Source organism: Paramormyrops kingsleyae, chromosome 5, assembly GCF_048594095.1.
Source record: "Paramormyrops kingsleyae isolate MSU_618 chromosome 5, PKINGS_0.4, whole genome shotgun sequence".
Lineage (NCBI taxonomy): Eukaryota > Metazoa > Chordata > Actinopteri > Osteoglossiformes > Mormyridae > Paramormyrops > Paramormyrops kingsleyae.
The window spans coordinates 15,149,109-15,166,350 of record NC_132801.1 but is presented as its reverse complement, the minus strand read 5'-3'; the positions used below and the strand labels follow the sequence as shown (position 1 = coordinate 15,166,350).

Genomic DNA, 17,242 nt, shown 5'->3' with positions numbered 1-17,242 from the left:
CCATCAAATGCATTTGAGCAATATCTCCCTGTATGCAGAAAAGTTCACGCCATCTGTTCATTCTGTGGAGCCACTGTTTCTTGGAGTTGCATTAAAACACTTCTCGTCAGTTTTGCTCGTGGGGTGACAAAAAGGAGCCGTGTTTCTCACTGCCAGATTGCGTAAGAAACCACACTTCCTTCAGCTGCCAAAAGTAGAGCTAAAAAGTATCATTTCAATCTCTCTCGCTACTCCATATCTACTAGCTTAAAATGTATTATATATTACTCATTAGTGTAATACACCCATAAGTACAATAAACCTCTACAATCAAACTCTTAGTTCACTTATCGTAGTGCTCGTACATGTTGCATCATTTCATCTTATCATATTCCACAACTCATTAAGTTATGAAAAAAGCAATATACAGTATGCAGCATCCAGTATGAATTTTGTTTACAAGCCAGCCATATCTGACCTGACAAGTGTACAAAATTTTCAGAGAAAAATTTCTCCAAATTCTCACAGCTGTGTAGGTTCCATTGAAATGCATCAAAGAACACGTGTTCTTCTGTTGGAGCTATGTGACCCAGAAGTGGTATTATATCCTAAGCTGTAGTTCTCAGAGAGGTGACGGTCGGCTACAGTGAACCCTTGGCCACCATTCACCCGGGGCAAGGGAAAGCTTTGGCTCACACTATCTCAGCTGGCAAAGCAGCTCCACCTGCCCTGACCATCTCCAGGTAAATGAAAACAGCCTCAGATGAAAAGCCAGAGCAGGATGAATAAGTTATGACTCAAGGAGTCACCAGGAGTGAGGAGGAAACAGGTACAGAGAGACAGATGGTTCCGGTTCCACAACTGAGTGAGATTATTAGCCGTCACCTCTGATCCGACTTGCCGGTATGCAGGATCTTCAGCCAACGTGGGCCGTCCAACAGGAGTGGAACAGAAGCTAAGTGACAGAGACAGACTAGTGGGTGGCCTCCCTATCACAGCTGCCCAAAAGTGTGCCGAATCACACTGGAGGACAGGCTAATTAACACGTTGCCTTCTAATTAGCAAAAAACACAGGTTCCCTGGCTAGTAGGAATGGATGAAAGTGCAGTACATCCCTACATGTTAGGTTGGCCACTTCCCACTGTGTGTCAAGGCTTTTAATAAGATCTCATCACTCTAGAACGGGAAATGCAATGCCAGACTCCAACGACCGTGCAATTCTGCAACTTATCAACTACATAATGCAAATCAGGTGGACATCAGGTGATGCATCCTGAAGAAACTAGACTTGACAAACATACTTGAGCTCAATTGTTTCGGTGAATATCCAGTATAAATGAACAAATTTAGAGTCCTGTATGCTCTGTAAGTCACTTTGAATAAAAGCATTTGCTAAGCAAATAAAATATGCAATGTGACCTGACACAAATGAGAATTCTCTGCTCCTTTTTATAGATGCCTCCACTTTATGGATACCTTTGTATGGATACCAAAAAAAACATATACCATTTCTGAAGCCAGACAACTTGAGAATTGAAAGCAAACAGTGCATTCACCACAGGAACAGGTAAAGGCTTATGCTAGTCAAAACAATGCAGAGTGTTCACACAATGCATTTTTGGATGAGCTGATTGCACACCTTACAACTTGACCTTTTTTTTTAAGGGTGTGTTTGAGATGGCCAGAAACAAGGGTCTCATGCTGTTCATGTTGGTGACAACAAAAGACTAATGGTGCTCTCTTACAAAGCTGTTATTCCATTAAAAGGATTAGAATCCCAGAAACGGAAGAGGAAATGTATCAGAAGCACAACAGATCAGAACTGCGTGTTTTCAGAACGTCTTTATTGTGAAAATGCATGAACCTCAATGGTCTACCTTAAGAATAATCTCCTTCCCAGAGAATGCAGATTTTGTTCTTCATATTTTAGTGCTTATCCAGTAACCTAACCTCTGTTACTATACTGTTGAAGCAGCAATGCCCAGAAACCACTTTGCCACACTTGAGTCTCAGCTGACAAATTCAGTTCTCAATCCCCATCATCATCCGCACAAAAAAGTACACACATACACACACCGAAACATTTCTGTTTCCTAACCCTCCTGTAAAGTGGGAATGCTGAAGGCCTTTCATCTTCTTAGCACAAGGTACGAATGAGTCACAATCATGCATTTCTGAACAGTCATAAATGATAAACACCGTGTGGTTATAAAAAAAAAAACACCCTGGCACACTGTTGCCGTGGACACGGTCACGTGTACAGTCACAGTACAATGCCAACACCGGAAGGACCAACAATGAGACTCCAAACACACAAATCTGAGTTTATGAGTGCCCCCCCTCCTCACACAGCAAGCCAAGAAGCATCACGCTGGGAGAGTGAGTGTGTAACAAAGGAGAGGACTAACACACACGACCAGATACAGTGTTTGTTACCACATTAACAACTTACAGTGATACCTTTGTATCTATTAGAAGTTGAGCATAGTGCATTTTTGGTATTTTGTTTTGAGTCATTCTATTAGAGGGAAAAGATATTTGGCCCATTAATATGTTACTTTTTAGTTGTTCTTTTTCACTTTAGACTGAAGCAACAATTCTTGGTGCTAAGGACTGCACTCCTCCGATGCACCCCCTGGCCAAGTTGATTGCTTTTTTATAGACCACATGTTATATGGTCCCATACGGAAAAGCTACTTCTGATTGAAGGCTGTAGGAGGCACTATTGCTAGACTAGATGAGTATAATGTAAACTGTCTTTCTGCTGACAAAGCAGAGCCAATTACGTTCTACACTAGTGGCCAAAATTGTGGAAACACTTCCAATTTTTAGATTGCAGAACTTTATTCAACTGTTACTTACGTAATCGTCCAATGTATGATATCTGTAACATTCTTTGATAGTTTATATACATTACCGCCCATATTCAAGTATTAATTTTTAAAGCATAATGCCAAAAATCCTAGATTTTTCCACAATTTTGGCCACTAGTGTACCTGTACAGGACTTATGGCCACCATCTGCAGATGGCCCCCATATAGCTCAGGCTTGAACCCTGGCTATAGATCTCAGGAAGAGAAAACCTTCACAGGCTACTCTCTGCCTGCTTGACAATGGCTACCCTACTCTCCCCAGTTTGAACGTGAGGCTGCCTGGCTCTTCGAACCCGGTCTACGTGGCTGGTCCCCTGTATGAGTGGCACACAGATCTTGACACACAAGATGTCCCTATGCATGGTGGCCAGTCGGTGAGACAGGAAAGGGGCGAGAGCATGGAAGGTGCCTATCCCCCTCCCCGTCTGCTCCCAAAAGTAAGCCCCATCCCACCCCACCGTAGGGCTGCGTTACACAGCGGCCCAGAAGCACAGTGTACACACACGGACATGCTAGAGCTCAGTACCTGTCGGCGTGCCTCCTGAGCCGGCCCAACTTACACCCGTCAGCATTATATCTAGAAGGATGAGACCATGTTAATCAGGCTGAGTGCAGTAGCAATAGTGGGTCAGAAGGAGAAATGCCACATGTGTGGGAGAATGTCCCACATTCACCAGCATTCTGAGTCCAGCTTAAACTCCCGCTACTCCATCACAGCTATTTGAAATCTGTGGAATCCTGTGCCAGTCCGACCAATAAGCGTGTCAGTTTCAGATCATCTATCGGATCTTATTTTTTTTAACTTTCTTGTGAAAAGAAAAGGCGATATTATTCTACAGCTACAGAAAGTCTAATTTACAACACATTTCACTGTTCCTCCAATTATCTACTAGTGTTCTTCACTGTGTGGATGAGCTGTCATTATATACAACATTTTTGCTAGCTAAATGGACCTACTTTAATGAAGAGCATTCATGACATATTTAGTGTTGAGCCCAAAAAAAATGAAAAAGAAAACATCAGATTTACAACAATGTAAAATCCTAATTGTAAGTACTATATAATGGCTAGTGATAAAAATATTATGCGGAAAGGCATATAGTATCATAGACCATTGTTTCACAACCCGGTACTCGGGGATCTACTGATGGCCCACATTTTCCCAGCTCCCAAAGGAGCAAAACGTAGATTTTCTATGGGTCTCAGAGGACAGGATTGGGAAACACTGTCATAGACAGTAAAAGCACTATAAATATATTTATATATAAATATATAAATCAAAAGCATTATAAATATATTTATTCATAAATATAATATGTAAATCAACAGCATTATAAATATATTTTTATATAAATATATAAATCAAAAGCTTTATAAATATAGGGTATTTTGAACTGAGGGAAATGTGTGAACACTTTTATTATATAATGAAGCAAAATATTGGTACTAATATTGTGTAGAAATAATGTATACTAATAATGGTAATAATTCTGGTTTCTGGTTGTTTCCAGTGACCTCACTGTCCTTTGGAGATGATGAAGTCACTCGATAGTCCCTCTGACTCACCAGAGCTGGAACTGTGAACCAGAGTTAATCCTTACAGCTTGACACTGTCGGGGATCATATGCGGCCATTATGGTGCGACGAGAAGGTGTGAGGATTGACACCATCAGCAGAGAAGCAGAGGATCGCTAAGCGCCAGTGGGAATGCACGCACAATCCTCCAAGATATGAAGGAGGGTGATTGGGGGGGGACAGTTAAGGATGTTGCCAAGCAACTGTGCTTTAACTCCCATGTGGCTGGGAGCTGTCAGTATGACAAAGCATGGTGGACAAAGGTCTAATATTCTTCAACTTTGGCTGCCGTCGCTCACTATCCATCACTGATGCACGGCATGTCTTTGCATTCTGTGCATTTTGCTCCATCCCACCTCACTGCATCGTGTCGTCACGTCGAACATTGATGGTTGCAAATTTAAGGTACAACTCCAACATCAATCTGCCAGCCCTTCCACTGAAAACCAAAAACCCACCATAAAACAAGAAGCTGGGCAAAACATCAGATCCCTCTGCATTTTCTTTATATGTGAGGCCTTTCTTGGAACAATTATAACAACTGTTATAACTTATGCAATCAGCAGCCTTCACATTCAAAGCATCTTTAATCCACACTGTCCCCCCTGATGTCAGAGGGTGACCTTTGACCCGGTGGGTCTGGACCTCAGCTTCCCAGTGAAGGCTGATGCTCTTTATTGGTGTACTGTGCTGCAGCGTCAGTCATCCACACCAGTGAGTGAATGGATTCCCAGCAACTAAAAAGAGCAAGCTGGTGAGTGAGTGGGTGAGGGGGGGAAATGAGGTGGAAGCTCAGTATAGCTTATGATGTTTGATTAATCAACGGAAGTGTAAATATATCCATATAAAAAGAATAATTATGGATCAATGGAGACCATTTAGTGAACGTGAAAAAGAGGTCTGACCTCTGACTCAAGGGGTCAAAAAGCAGTTTGTCTAAGGGGGTCCTTTTCAGAAATGAGAGGTGTGCGTGAATTTCTTTCCCCCTGAAAAAAACAATAGACTTCCAGTTGTATCTTTTTTGTTGTTTTTTTGTCCCAGGTGAATGTTTTTTGGGACATTCAGGAAAATGAAATCCATTTTGTCAGACGTGACGGTGGACAGGAAGTGTTTCTGATTCTGTCCTGTAACACAGACAGATGGTATCATCCAAAAAGGAATCAGGGATTCTGTCTAATTCAAGATGAGTCCCCCTCATTTGGGAGCTATCAGCATTTCGCATTCAGCTGCGTACAATCGCCATACATTTTTAGAAAGAGATGTTTAGGCCAGGTTATCAATTGAGGAAATTGCCATCCCGTGGTTATTTGGCGAATTTTGTATAGTGAATATTGGGTGGGATTTCATCTCTCGGACTGGAGAAACAGGTTGTAAATGGTTGGATGGGTAAACTAAGCGGCAGGCACCCTGACACTCGCCGCTTGTGCCCTGGTGCATGCAGAGCTGCGCTGTCGTCCTGAGGAGCACGGTTTGCTGTCTCCCTACCTGCCTGGCGATCCTGGCCTAAGCGCGGAAGAAGAGAGGGAGGGGGCAAGCTGCTAAACCTGTATGGGCATGCCACAAGTCCACCCCACCCCACCCTAAGCGTTCTGTCATGCAGATTCCTGCGTATGCACACAAAACATGCTCTGGAAAGTAAACCAGGCGCAGAAATAGCGGGCAAGGCTGGGGAGGGGCATTTCCTAACGCAAAGAGGAGGAAATACTGGGCTAAGGGCTTTTTTTTTTTAGAGGAGGGGCTTCATTTCACGTATCAATGTTTTGCTTTCTATCAAAAGTCAAGCAGGACTCAGAAAGATGTGGAAAAGCTACCGACCAGCCAGCTGCTTCTCCTTACTGCGTCTCTTTTTCTCCATCCGCTTCAGCCGCTTCTCCTCACGTCGCTTGGCCTCCTCCGCCTCCTGGTGCCGCCGGCACTTGTGGAAGTTCTCCACCACCACGCCCACGAACATGTTGAGGACGAAGAAGGCCACGATGAGCAGGAAGGAGATGAAGTAGAGCAGCATCCACGGGTTGTGGTTCATCATGGGCTGGCAGATGGGAAACGAGTGAGAGCAGTGCCATGCACAGGAAGTACCGTAAATATGGAGATAAACAAAAAGATTGGCCATGTGTTGCGCATCATGCTCTCCACAAAAATAAACAGGTGAGAGTGAAGCTTGGGGTCAGAGAGTAGGGTCGGCCATTTATCTGGAGGGAGTATTTTTCAAGGGGTTAAGGGCCAAGCTCAACAACCCATCAGAGATGCTGTTATTCTTGCTGAATACAGGATTTGAACTGACGACCTTCCATACACAAGCAGAGTGACCTAACTCACTGATCTGCACTGTATGAGGCTTTGGAAAAAGTGAGTGCCCTGTTTAAGTGATTTGATAACAGCATTACAAAACTAAAGCTGGCCATTTTGACAGCCATTCAAATTTCTGCCAGCTTCTGAATTTTTTTTAAAAAAAGGAAAATAGACACTTTTGGTGAGACGCATAATATACTCAGCCAAAGCAAAGGAAAAATTGTAGAAAAATATTGCAAGGGGAAATAGGCAGCTTATGGAAGTGAAAATAGGCAGACATTGAAATCTGGTCCGAAATGTTGACCTGCCAGTTTAGTGATGTTTTTTCCTTCCTTGGCTTTACCAAGTTTTGTTTTAAGCTTCCTGTCTATAGTGAACATGACAAAAGCTGGATTAGGTTTAAGATCCGAACTTGACCGCCGCTCTCATAATCCTGGATGAGGATTTTTCCATATAAAAATGTTGCAGCTTAATTTTGGAACATTGTGACTGAAAGATAGCACACACACACACACACGCACACACACCACAACACCCTAAAGTATGGTTTTTAAGATTCTGATGCAAACCTGCTGATCCACGCCCACTGCATCCAAGCCATCATACATAATGTCAACCCAGCCATCCTTGGAGGCCAGAACGAAGAGGGACATCAAAGCCTGACAAAAGAGGAGGATGAGTGGTGAGGGAGTAGCAACAGTCCGCACTGTCCAACCCCACGCCGCATGGAGTTTGGCAGAAACCCACTGCTTTCCATTCTTACTCTGCAGTAAACTGGTAAAGTTTTACAGCTTGGCTGAGGACTCCGCACTGCGCACTGCAGCGTGGGTCGTCAGCAGGTCTGACTCACCTGGCCCAGGTTGTCAAAGTTGTACTTGTGTCGGACCCACTTGTAATTAGCTAGCAGGCAGTCAGATTTGTTGGTGATGTTCCTGGTGTCCTCTCCTTGGCAGACATAGAACTTCCCTTTGAAGAGCTGAGAAATGGGAATATACTTAAAAAGAGCAGTATCACCCTGAAATAAGTGCTATTTTTATTAGTTACATGTTTAATTACTGCTTTCCTGCCACAGTTCATACATAGATGATTGTGCGTAAAAGTACTGTATACAAAACGTGTGAGCATCTGGGCTGAATTCAAGCAAACATTTGATAATCCTCTGAATATAAATCAGCATTTTGTCATATACAACAGGCTGCCATGTGTAGCTGTGCAGTACAGAGAATACGTCTAATACTTTGTCACTGGTTTAGAGTCTGTCAGATTGAAGGAACCAGGTTTTAAGATAACACATTTTACTCTAAGGATAAACACTTTTATTACATTTTATTGACTGAGAATGGTCTGCAAATGTCCCTTTTCAATCTAAAAGAAGTTACTAGCTTTCATGCTGTTGTATTCATAAAATTATAGAGATGTGTCAGAGAAAAAAAGATTATTTACCATTTTAAGTTTCTAATAGGTCTATATAAGACAATTTATGTTTATGACGTGATGCATTTAACACAATCAATTGCTGAAGGCCATTAGACAGAGTGTTTCTGTCCCCATCTTGTCATTAAACAGTCGGTGAGAGAAATAACTGCTTTCATTAACACATAGAACTTAGAAATTAGTTCAGGTCAGTTTAGATGAGATGACCATGTCACACATGACAAAGACTGCAGGAGAAACTGACTTCACATACTGTACAGTACCGCGTTTCCCCGAGAATAAGCCCGAGCATGATTCTTCAGGATGCTCGTAATATAAGTCCTACTCCAAAAATAAGCCCTAGTTACTATCCCATGGATTGCACGGTAACTAGAATGAGATGTGATTATATGTAAACAGGAAATAACATTTTGACCCCCAGACAAGATAAGTGCAAAAAGAAAAAGCTGAGTTGCGAGATATTCGGGATGGAATTTGGAGCTTGGAGAATTTACGATGATGTTCCAGAAGAAGATGACATGACGACTATATTTGAATAAATGTGTACACAGTAGATTTATGTTCATGAATAAACGTACTGTTAGATTGTTTACATGTAAAGATACGGTTAGAAGATGACATGATGTTTGTATTTGAATAAATGTGGATTTTTGTTCATGAATACCGGTAAATGTACTGTAGTTTGTTGTACATGGGAAAATAAGCCCTAACGCGTCTTTTGGAGCTTTACATGGTATATTTTGTTTGCGTATTGGGGTGTTTGGTAGTTGGGATCATTCTGAGGTATTTGTAGGGAGTTTCCCAAGTTGATCAATGGAAAAATAAATCTCAGGGAAGTGTGAAATGATTCAGGATGAATCCTCATGTGCGCAGGATTCAGCTGAGATGCTCATCTGCACTCTATATATTTGTCTTATGAAAAGTCTTCTGTTACACTGAAAAAAAGGCTATTTTTACATTCATTTTTGCTACTAGCCTGAATAAAGCTAGTGGTTGAAAGGTATGGCTGCAGAAAATCCTTGAACACAAGATGTCACATCCACAACCTTTACACTTACTCCTTTAGTACATCTACGCCAATAGGGGCGACTTCCTTCTATTCGGAGAGAAATCGATATCACAGTCTAAGAGCTGTGACCTGTAATTGGCACAGGAATTATGCTGATGGACACTTCCAGGCTAACAAGGTCGATGAATATATGTGCATGTCGTAATCGATTTCTCCCTTTTCTACTTTGGCTTAAGCCTGCGCAAAAATTGGCAATCTGACTTGACGCCAGCAGTGGGATTGTGGGGATGGGGAGGGGGGGGGGGGGTGCTGCGACAGGACTGCCAGCCCTGGAGGCTCATGTGACCTCACCTGCACACCCAGGATGCCAAAGATGATGAAGAAGGCACAGCAGATGACCACAATATTCCCGATGGGCTTCAGGGAGGACATCAAGGTCTCTACCACTAACTTGAGGCCCGGAGCTCTGCTGATTACCCTGAGAAGACAAGACAACAGACAAATCCATTGCTTTCACGTTGCAGAATCAGAACCTGAAATACACGGGGGCCCATAGTGCACGTGAAACCTCTTTACAGGTCACATGGATAGAGAACTGCGCAGTTCACCAGAAATTTAGAGAGCGGGATGCTAGTCACCAGGAAGAGGGACATTTGATCCCTCGCAACAAGGCAAAGTGGTGCACTGTAAGACACAACAGCCGCAGGAAACAAATTGCACCAGTGTAGCATTTCAGCAAGTATTGGTCAGTCACAGAATCGGTCACCCCATGGCAAAGCTGTTCTTCAGTCCAGATGGCAGCAGGCAGGGGCCCCCTAACCTTGTCAGGAGAGACAGGTACAAGTTGGATCTCCTCATTCTTCTGTGGAGATGATCCCTGTACCTGCCCTATCTGTCAGGTTGTCGGCCTGCCCTTTCCTGTGCCATCACGGCCTCTGCACTCAATAAACACAGAATAAGCTTGCCGCACTTTTCCAGCAAGGACAGAATCAAACCGGTCGCTCTTTAAATATTCAACAACCCCATCTCACAAAAGCTGTTTCCCTCTGCTCCGCTGAAAGGCAGGTAAAGGTCCCCCCGGTTGCATTCCACCATTCCAGCAGAGAGAACAGACAGCATTAATTAAACTTATAATGTGACAACAAGTATTCAATTATTAACAAGCTGGTGAAGGGCACGAACCCGGAGCTGTGAACCACGTCCAACCCCACACCCCCAGGGTTGGGGATGAAACTTAACTGAAAGCGTTGTTTTTTTTTTTGACGCTCGTGACAAAACGTGGGCCCAGACACAGAAGCACACAGCAAAAAATAGCCTGGATCCCCAGTGGCGTTACGTAAACTGCGGGGTAATCCCTGCAGCCCAGGATGGCGAGAAATCGCGATGGCACCCGTTGTAGCCAGATCAGATAGAGAGAGCAGGAGGCACCAGATTACTCGTATCGGCTTCCCCGGGCCGTGGCTGAGCCGCGGTCTTTTCCTGCGCTCCTTACTCCGCTATGCAATCGTGTCGGCTTCAAGGCAGTGCGAGGTGCTGCCGGGTGGGTACTGTAGCTGAGATGCACAAATTGGAACTGAATAAGTTTAATAAGGGGAGGAGACGAGGCAGCGTCCCAAAACGAAGGCAACGCCCACACAGCTTACATTTGTTTGCATTAATTTATACACCCTTCAGGATGTGATGCATTTATCACAGGGAAGCTCAATAGAGCACGGGGGAGGGCGGGGGAGGGGGTTGGATTTCAGCCAGGCGTGTGCTCCTCACTGAGCATGAATCAGTCTGATTCACAGAGCAGGAACAGCGCTGCCCAGTGGGTCGATGCTGAAATTGAAAGCTTGATATCGCATCTGTGAACTTCAGTGTGAAAGTAAGCAATGCATCAGCCACCTTTTCATGAAAGCCAGCAGTCCCTCCCAGGTCAATTTCCACAGCTACCAACAGAGGGCAGCAGTGCCAAGTAGTTTGGGAGGAACAGGACACGCTGCCTCTACCATCATATTGCAGTGCAAATGTTAGGGAAACATAAATATTTATCAAAATAACTGAGCAATAAACATTTCTATTTCAGTATTCAGGAAGCGGGAGGAAGGATTTGGCGTATTATTTTTTAACATAATACTTGTTGTAGGCGTGGTTCAACTGGGTGTAACCATGATGTTGTTTATAGGACTATGAGTATTTTTAACATTGTATCACAGAATCTATAAAGCTACCTGTGCGATTGTGCAGCTGTTAATGCAAAGTATGTGAAGGCAAAAATATTAAATACACTAAACCAACAGACACTGTCCTCTTTCCATCTCGTTGTTAGGCCTTCTGAAAAAATTAAGTATTATTATTAATAAATAATAATAATAATAATATTAAAACAAATAGACATTTCCTAGTGCATGTTTGTTGCTACTTCCACCTGCAATCAACAGAAAAAGCAAACAGCAGAGCATTAAGAAATCCGCTCATTCCCAGCGAACATCTCCATCTTGGATGTAATTAAATTACTCTTCTAGACGGGCATCCCCAAGGAACTGCTCTGGGCCATCCACCCTCCTCTGCTGCAGAAGCCAAGGAGGATGACCTGTGGTCTGCTGAAGTGAATAATCCAGCAGAATGAAAAACACCCTCCAGACACACTGGGAACAGGCGCACACAAGCACATCACAACTCGCACGCGCACACAAACACACACGTGCGCGCGTGCGCACACAGAGGACGATGCTCACCCCCCCCCCCCCACCCCCGGGGCACTTAGCAAATTCTTAATCGCCGCTCTAAAATGATAATAGCCTACTGCTCTGCCGCTCCCGGCTAGCTCATCTGCATATCTCATTTTTAAAAAACCATGTGATTTACCCGAGGTAATATGCACAGAAACGCGAGCATCTCATCTCACGGCCTTCTGCAGTTATGGCTGTTAGCTGGAAGATTCAAAGCGACTAAATACCTTCCTGATTTAGCAGTAATTAATGGCTGAATTAACGGGGGCTAACGTGAACATAGTCGTGCAGCCCAGTGGCAACGCGCACCATCTGTTGTGCACGAGGAAAAATAACACATATTGCAAAAGCGGCAGGAGGACAACAAGCAGCACAATCAGGAGATAAATTTAATTCAAAGTGTCAACTATTGACTATTAAGCATTTGAGAGATTACACCTGGAACAGAGCTCAGTGGATAGCGGTGTTGACTCACGCCTTCAGCAGTGGAGGTTCCAAAATTGCCTCATCTGTGTGTGTGTGTGTGTGGTTTTGAGTATTCTTCCTGGGTCAGCGGGTTCTCTCCAAGTACTCTGGTTTCCTCCGTAAGTCCAAAGACATGCAGTTAGGTTAAGTACCTCTATATTTCCTGTAGTGTGTGTGCCCTGCAATGGACTGGCATCCTGTCCAGAGCGTATCCTTGCCTTGTGCCCTGCGTTAGCTAGAAGAGGCTGTAGGCCCCACTGTGATTCTGTCCAATATAAGTGGTGGGAAGATGGATGGATGGATGGATGGATGGATGGGGATTGGATATGCCGATGGGTCATGGACAGGGCAAAGTAGCAATGTGATAGATGGGCCAATTTTTTTAATTTAATTTGAATTATGCAACTGCGCCAGTAAAATTCATTCTCTGAGAAAGGGGCTCAATGTGGGGGAAGAGGGAGCTTCAATGGGAAAATGAATGGGGACACAGGTGTTTGTGGAGGGACCAGCAAATCACATAAATCATGGTGTCAGAGGTGGAAACACACTACACCTCCTCTTTACTCTGGTCTAATAGCAACATTAATATTCCAAATTAGTCACACACATAAACATACACTCTACACTGCTCTCTGTGATCTCTGTTTCCAGGCTGTCTTGAAGGTCAGCCCACCTGGGCATGTGGTCTGAATTAATGCTGCGCATCGTAAACTCGAGGTGGGGGGGGGGGTGCCTGGTTTGGGTGCAGGGTTGGAAGTACGGCCTTTTATTGTTCTGTCTTTTTCTTTCTTGTGATTTCAACTTGGCTCTCTTCCTTTATTATAATAACATAAAACCCACAAGACTAAAGACAAAGAAAATAAAATTGAATTTTTCAAGGCTGCACCGACACCCTCCCAGCAAAGTTTTCTGACCTTGTGATTTATCAGAGGCTTGGATGCAGTATGACAAAATGTGTGTCTATGTAATATGAAACTTCTACCGTTAAAACAGAGAACACATACATTTTTCCTTTTATTCTGCTTTTTTCTTCTTTTTGAAATGGCTAAAAAGATTAATAAAATTAGAGACAATCGTCTATAGCATTGCACTGTGCCATGTAACTTTCTTTAAAATTAATGACTATTCTTACCAAATGAATTCATCTAATTAATCTTCTTTAATGCTTGAAATTTCCTACATTTCTCTCTTTGCAACAAAATTTTGCATGTATACCTCACATGGCTTTGGATAGAACAGCATTATAACTTATAATCAGAAATTACTTCACATCAGCATAGTGTAAATTCTGTGTGGGGGTATCTAGAACATTAGATTTGGCTTATTAAGGGCTTACAGTGGTGTGTGATTCTGTGGGGTGGTATGTGTTCATCTGGGTTAGGACACAATGCCTCCTATCGGAAAGTTGCTGCATCGAACCCCATGGCAGGCAGAGTGATTTCAGTGTCGGGCACTTTTGCTGCTGACCAGGGCAGCTCTAGCAGGACAGAATTTTGGTGATTTTACTTGTTTGAAAGTTGGCATCAAATGATAGTGCCAAGTTTGAATGTTACTGGCCTCTTCTGTAATGCTACACACTGCAGCAAATGGAGGTTCCCATGTGCTAAATTATGTCACCAGTGGGTGTGGCATAATTAGCCAGTTCCCCTAATTAATATGGCTGTCCTTATACTTTTGACCCTATATTGTAGATATGTTGCGAGGGGTTGGCGCCCCATCCTGGGTTGTTCCCTGCCTTGCACCCGTAGCCTCAGGAATAGGCTCCAGACCCCTCGTGACCCTGAATAGGACAAGCAGTTACAATAAATGGATGATTGGATAGATGGATGGATGGATGGATGGGTGTAGATAGTAGAAGTTCATCCTCTGAATGAAATCAAAACTAGAGCTTTTGGATACTTGGTGTGACAGAAGATACTGTAGGACAGAGAAAGAGAAGCGAGGTTTTCCAGGCATGGTGTGGTCTTCTAAGACTCATACCTGAGCGGTCGCAGGGTCCTTAGCAGCCTTAGAACTCGCAACATGCCCAGGATCTTGGTTCCACTGTTGGAGATCATGTTGACGAGGATGTCGATGACTGAGATCATCACTAGCATGCCGTCCAGGATGTTCCAGCTGCTCTTCAGGTAGGCCTGCTCCCCGAAGCACCAACCAAGTGCTGCCACCTGCCGGACAAACACGTTCCATTTTCACTGTATGCTTCTATGCATAAACAGAAACTATTCATGTGTGATAGAGGTTTCAGAGCGGTCTAATCATATTACAATTGCTATGTAACACTATAGGCCAAATCTCAAAATAGCAAAAACGATTCAACTGGGGATGAACTTTGACTCTTCAGAAGCCTAACATGGTTTATCATATACTTTTCATCTGATCCCACCAGAGAAGGCTTGTCGGTCGCCATTAATTAACCTTCCTTCAGGCACATTATTCCTGGGCATGTTTCTCACTCGAGGCCCCCGGATAGGTGTGAGTTGGCATATAGCAGAACCCAGAACAGATCCTCAGACCTCACTGACTGACACTGGTGAACTTTGCTGCCTTCTTCAAAGATGCTAATGCATATATCGCCATTCAGATTAAAGTCATTTGAAATTCTGCCCCATAATCATCCACTTTGGGGTATTAACAGGTGATACATACAAAAGCTGAATAACTTCAGGATGTGCTTTCAAATCCTGCTGTTTTTGATCCTCTGAGCTCCCTTTTACAATGGGGTTTAACAAAGCTCTTAGGCTGGAAGCCTACCATAGCAATCTGCTTTTGCCGCGTTTTCTGTATACTTTGTCTCACTGTCCAAAATGGGAGATTGTTCCCAGTCACAATTAAAAGCCACATCCCAACATTTCCCCCGTGGCACAAATGTTACTATGAGGTCACAGTGCACTGGGCTTGTAAGTAGGGGAGATCGGGGATAATTGTAGAATGGGGTCATTTGTTGAATGGACCATTAACACACACATCCCTCTATTTCAGGTAGCTTAAGGCTCCTAGCAACAGCTCTGACGCTTATGAAACATGTCAAACCAAAAGCACACAGATTCGACTGAACGATTGTCCCTGGTCTCCCCTAAATGGTGACAGACTACAGGTAACACAAGTTTGAGGGAGGTGTTTCCTGGAAGTCGTTCGGTATGATTGAACTGTAGGTAAAGGTCCTTGCCATCGCCTCTGTAAATATGTCTGCGCTGATTTCCAAATCCGAGACATGCAAGGCCAAAGGTCGCGATGAATAGCGGAGCAAACACTGTTCAACTGGCCCAAATTTGCCACGCAATCAAGATCAAGCTCAACAACACATTTAAGTGTTTTTTAAAGAGCACCGACGGCGACCCCGCAGAGTGAAATGCCAAGGCCGTCACCTACCTTTACCGTCATCTCGGCCACGAAGATGGCAGTGAAGATGTAGTTGGACAGCGTCAGGAAGATGCGTTCCTGTGAAGCGACCCAGATGAGGAGAGGAAGTGATTGGTGAGTAAGTGTAAAGAAACAAGTGAATTCAGGTTAGTTTGTAGTGTGAGAAAGACACAACACAGTGGCTGCAGCTTTAAAAACCATATGCAGAAGCTACACATATGCCTGGCAGAGAGAGCAGACAGCTGCCCGATGCTAATCACCACACCATGAATGACCACAACCTATGAACTACAGCATGTCAATAGCAGATTCTGCATTAGACCATTAGCCTGCACCGGACAGCAGCTAATGCAGTGTAATTTTCATTGGCCGAAAGGTGAGAAGGGGAGCCACATTATAACTATGTGTCACGGAGTGATAGACGGGTGAAGACCTGCTTTCATGAAGCTCTTAAACAGGAAATGTGCAACATTCACTAATATCAGAGGGAAAAAAAATTACCCACTGTCAGAGGCTGAAAAACACTGATGCTGATACAGTTTAATTCCTTACCCTTCCTTACAGACTCATAAGGCCAAGCTCTACTTATAAAGAATGATCTGATTTGCTGCATTGCCTAGTCCTCATAAACCTCCTCGCCATTCCGCACAGGTCGCCCTTTGGTCCCCTAACCCAACATGGGAGGACCTTTCCTATCACTGGGAATTCTATTAAAACAGTGCTTTCTTACTGGTTAGGTCAGTGTCCACATCTTATAATGCTAGCCATGAATTTTAATCAAAGACAGCAAAGATCCAAATGTTTCCTTAGAAACAGCTTCCAGATAAGATCCAATACCGTTCAGACACAAAGGAATGCATTTATAATGTATATCTGCTGTTATGCAGTTATACAACACTTTACAATACCTGTTGGTGTATCACTAATTTTCTTAGGATAAAGGCATATGTCAAACAACCAAACGAGGTATCTAAAGACAAAAAGTGGACGAGTATAGCTTATAATTATGAACAACAATCTGATAACCTGCAATGATCACGCTTAATCATCGCAGAACTACTTACTAGTTGCTTCTTTCCTGAGTAACCATGGCCAGATTGCTAATGGCAGTATCACACTACATGATTTTAGCCCCGATTTTCCAGTTTTTGGAGACTGCTGATAAAACCCCAGATTGGAGGCAAATCGAAGTTTGGAGTCGCTGATGCTTGCAGACACTCGTCAGATATCTAGCAAGCTTAATATCTAAACCTTTCGGTGACCCCAGATCTTGTAGTGTGAAATGTGTCATGACTGGCAATGGGTGTGGCAACAAGTTACAGCCAATGAGAGCGCAGAACATGAGGTGAGGCAATTTAAAAAGGTGTAAAAAGTGTAATTTGTTTAGAAACTGTTCTTAGTTTTCAGGAATCCGCACACATACCATTTCCTGAAAGTGTATATGAGAGTTAATTTCCCTCGCGATTGTAAATGTAGAGCATGTGTTGTCATTTGATTAAAGCGTTTTAAAAATTTGTAGCACATTGACACAAGAATTGTGATTT

The 17,242-nt window shown here is 43.5% G+C and overlaps 1 protein-coding gene across 4 annotated transcripts in view; it reads right to left on the bottom strand.

Annotated features, from left to right (window-relative positions):
* The window catches only part of cacna1g (calcium channel, voltage-dependent, T type, alpha 1G subunit), a 190,334-nt gene that overhangs the window by 30,139 nt on the left and 142,953 nt on the right, over positions 1–17,242 (bottom strand). For all 4 annotated transcript variants that reach the window (XM_072712211.1, XM_072712212.1, XM_072712213.1 and 1 more), the window contains 7 exons: positions 15,708–15,776; positions 14,319–14,503; positions 9,511–9,637; positions 7,567–7,692; positions 7,286–7,375; positions 6,264–6,456; positions 3,379–3,429 (listed from right to left, as the gene is read on the bottom strand). In XM_072712211.1, the coding sequence (XP_072568312.1) occupies positions 3,379–3,429; positions 6,264–6,456; positions 7,286–7,375; positions 7,567–7,692; positions 9,511–9,637; positions 14,319–14,503; positions 15,708–15,776 (841 nt within the window). The remainder of the gene's footprint in view (positions 1–3,378; positions 3,430–6,263; positions 6,457–7,285; positions 7,376–7,566; positions 7,693–9,510; positions 9,638–14,318; positions 14,504–15,707; positions 15,777–17,242) is intronic.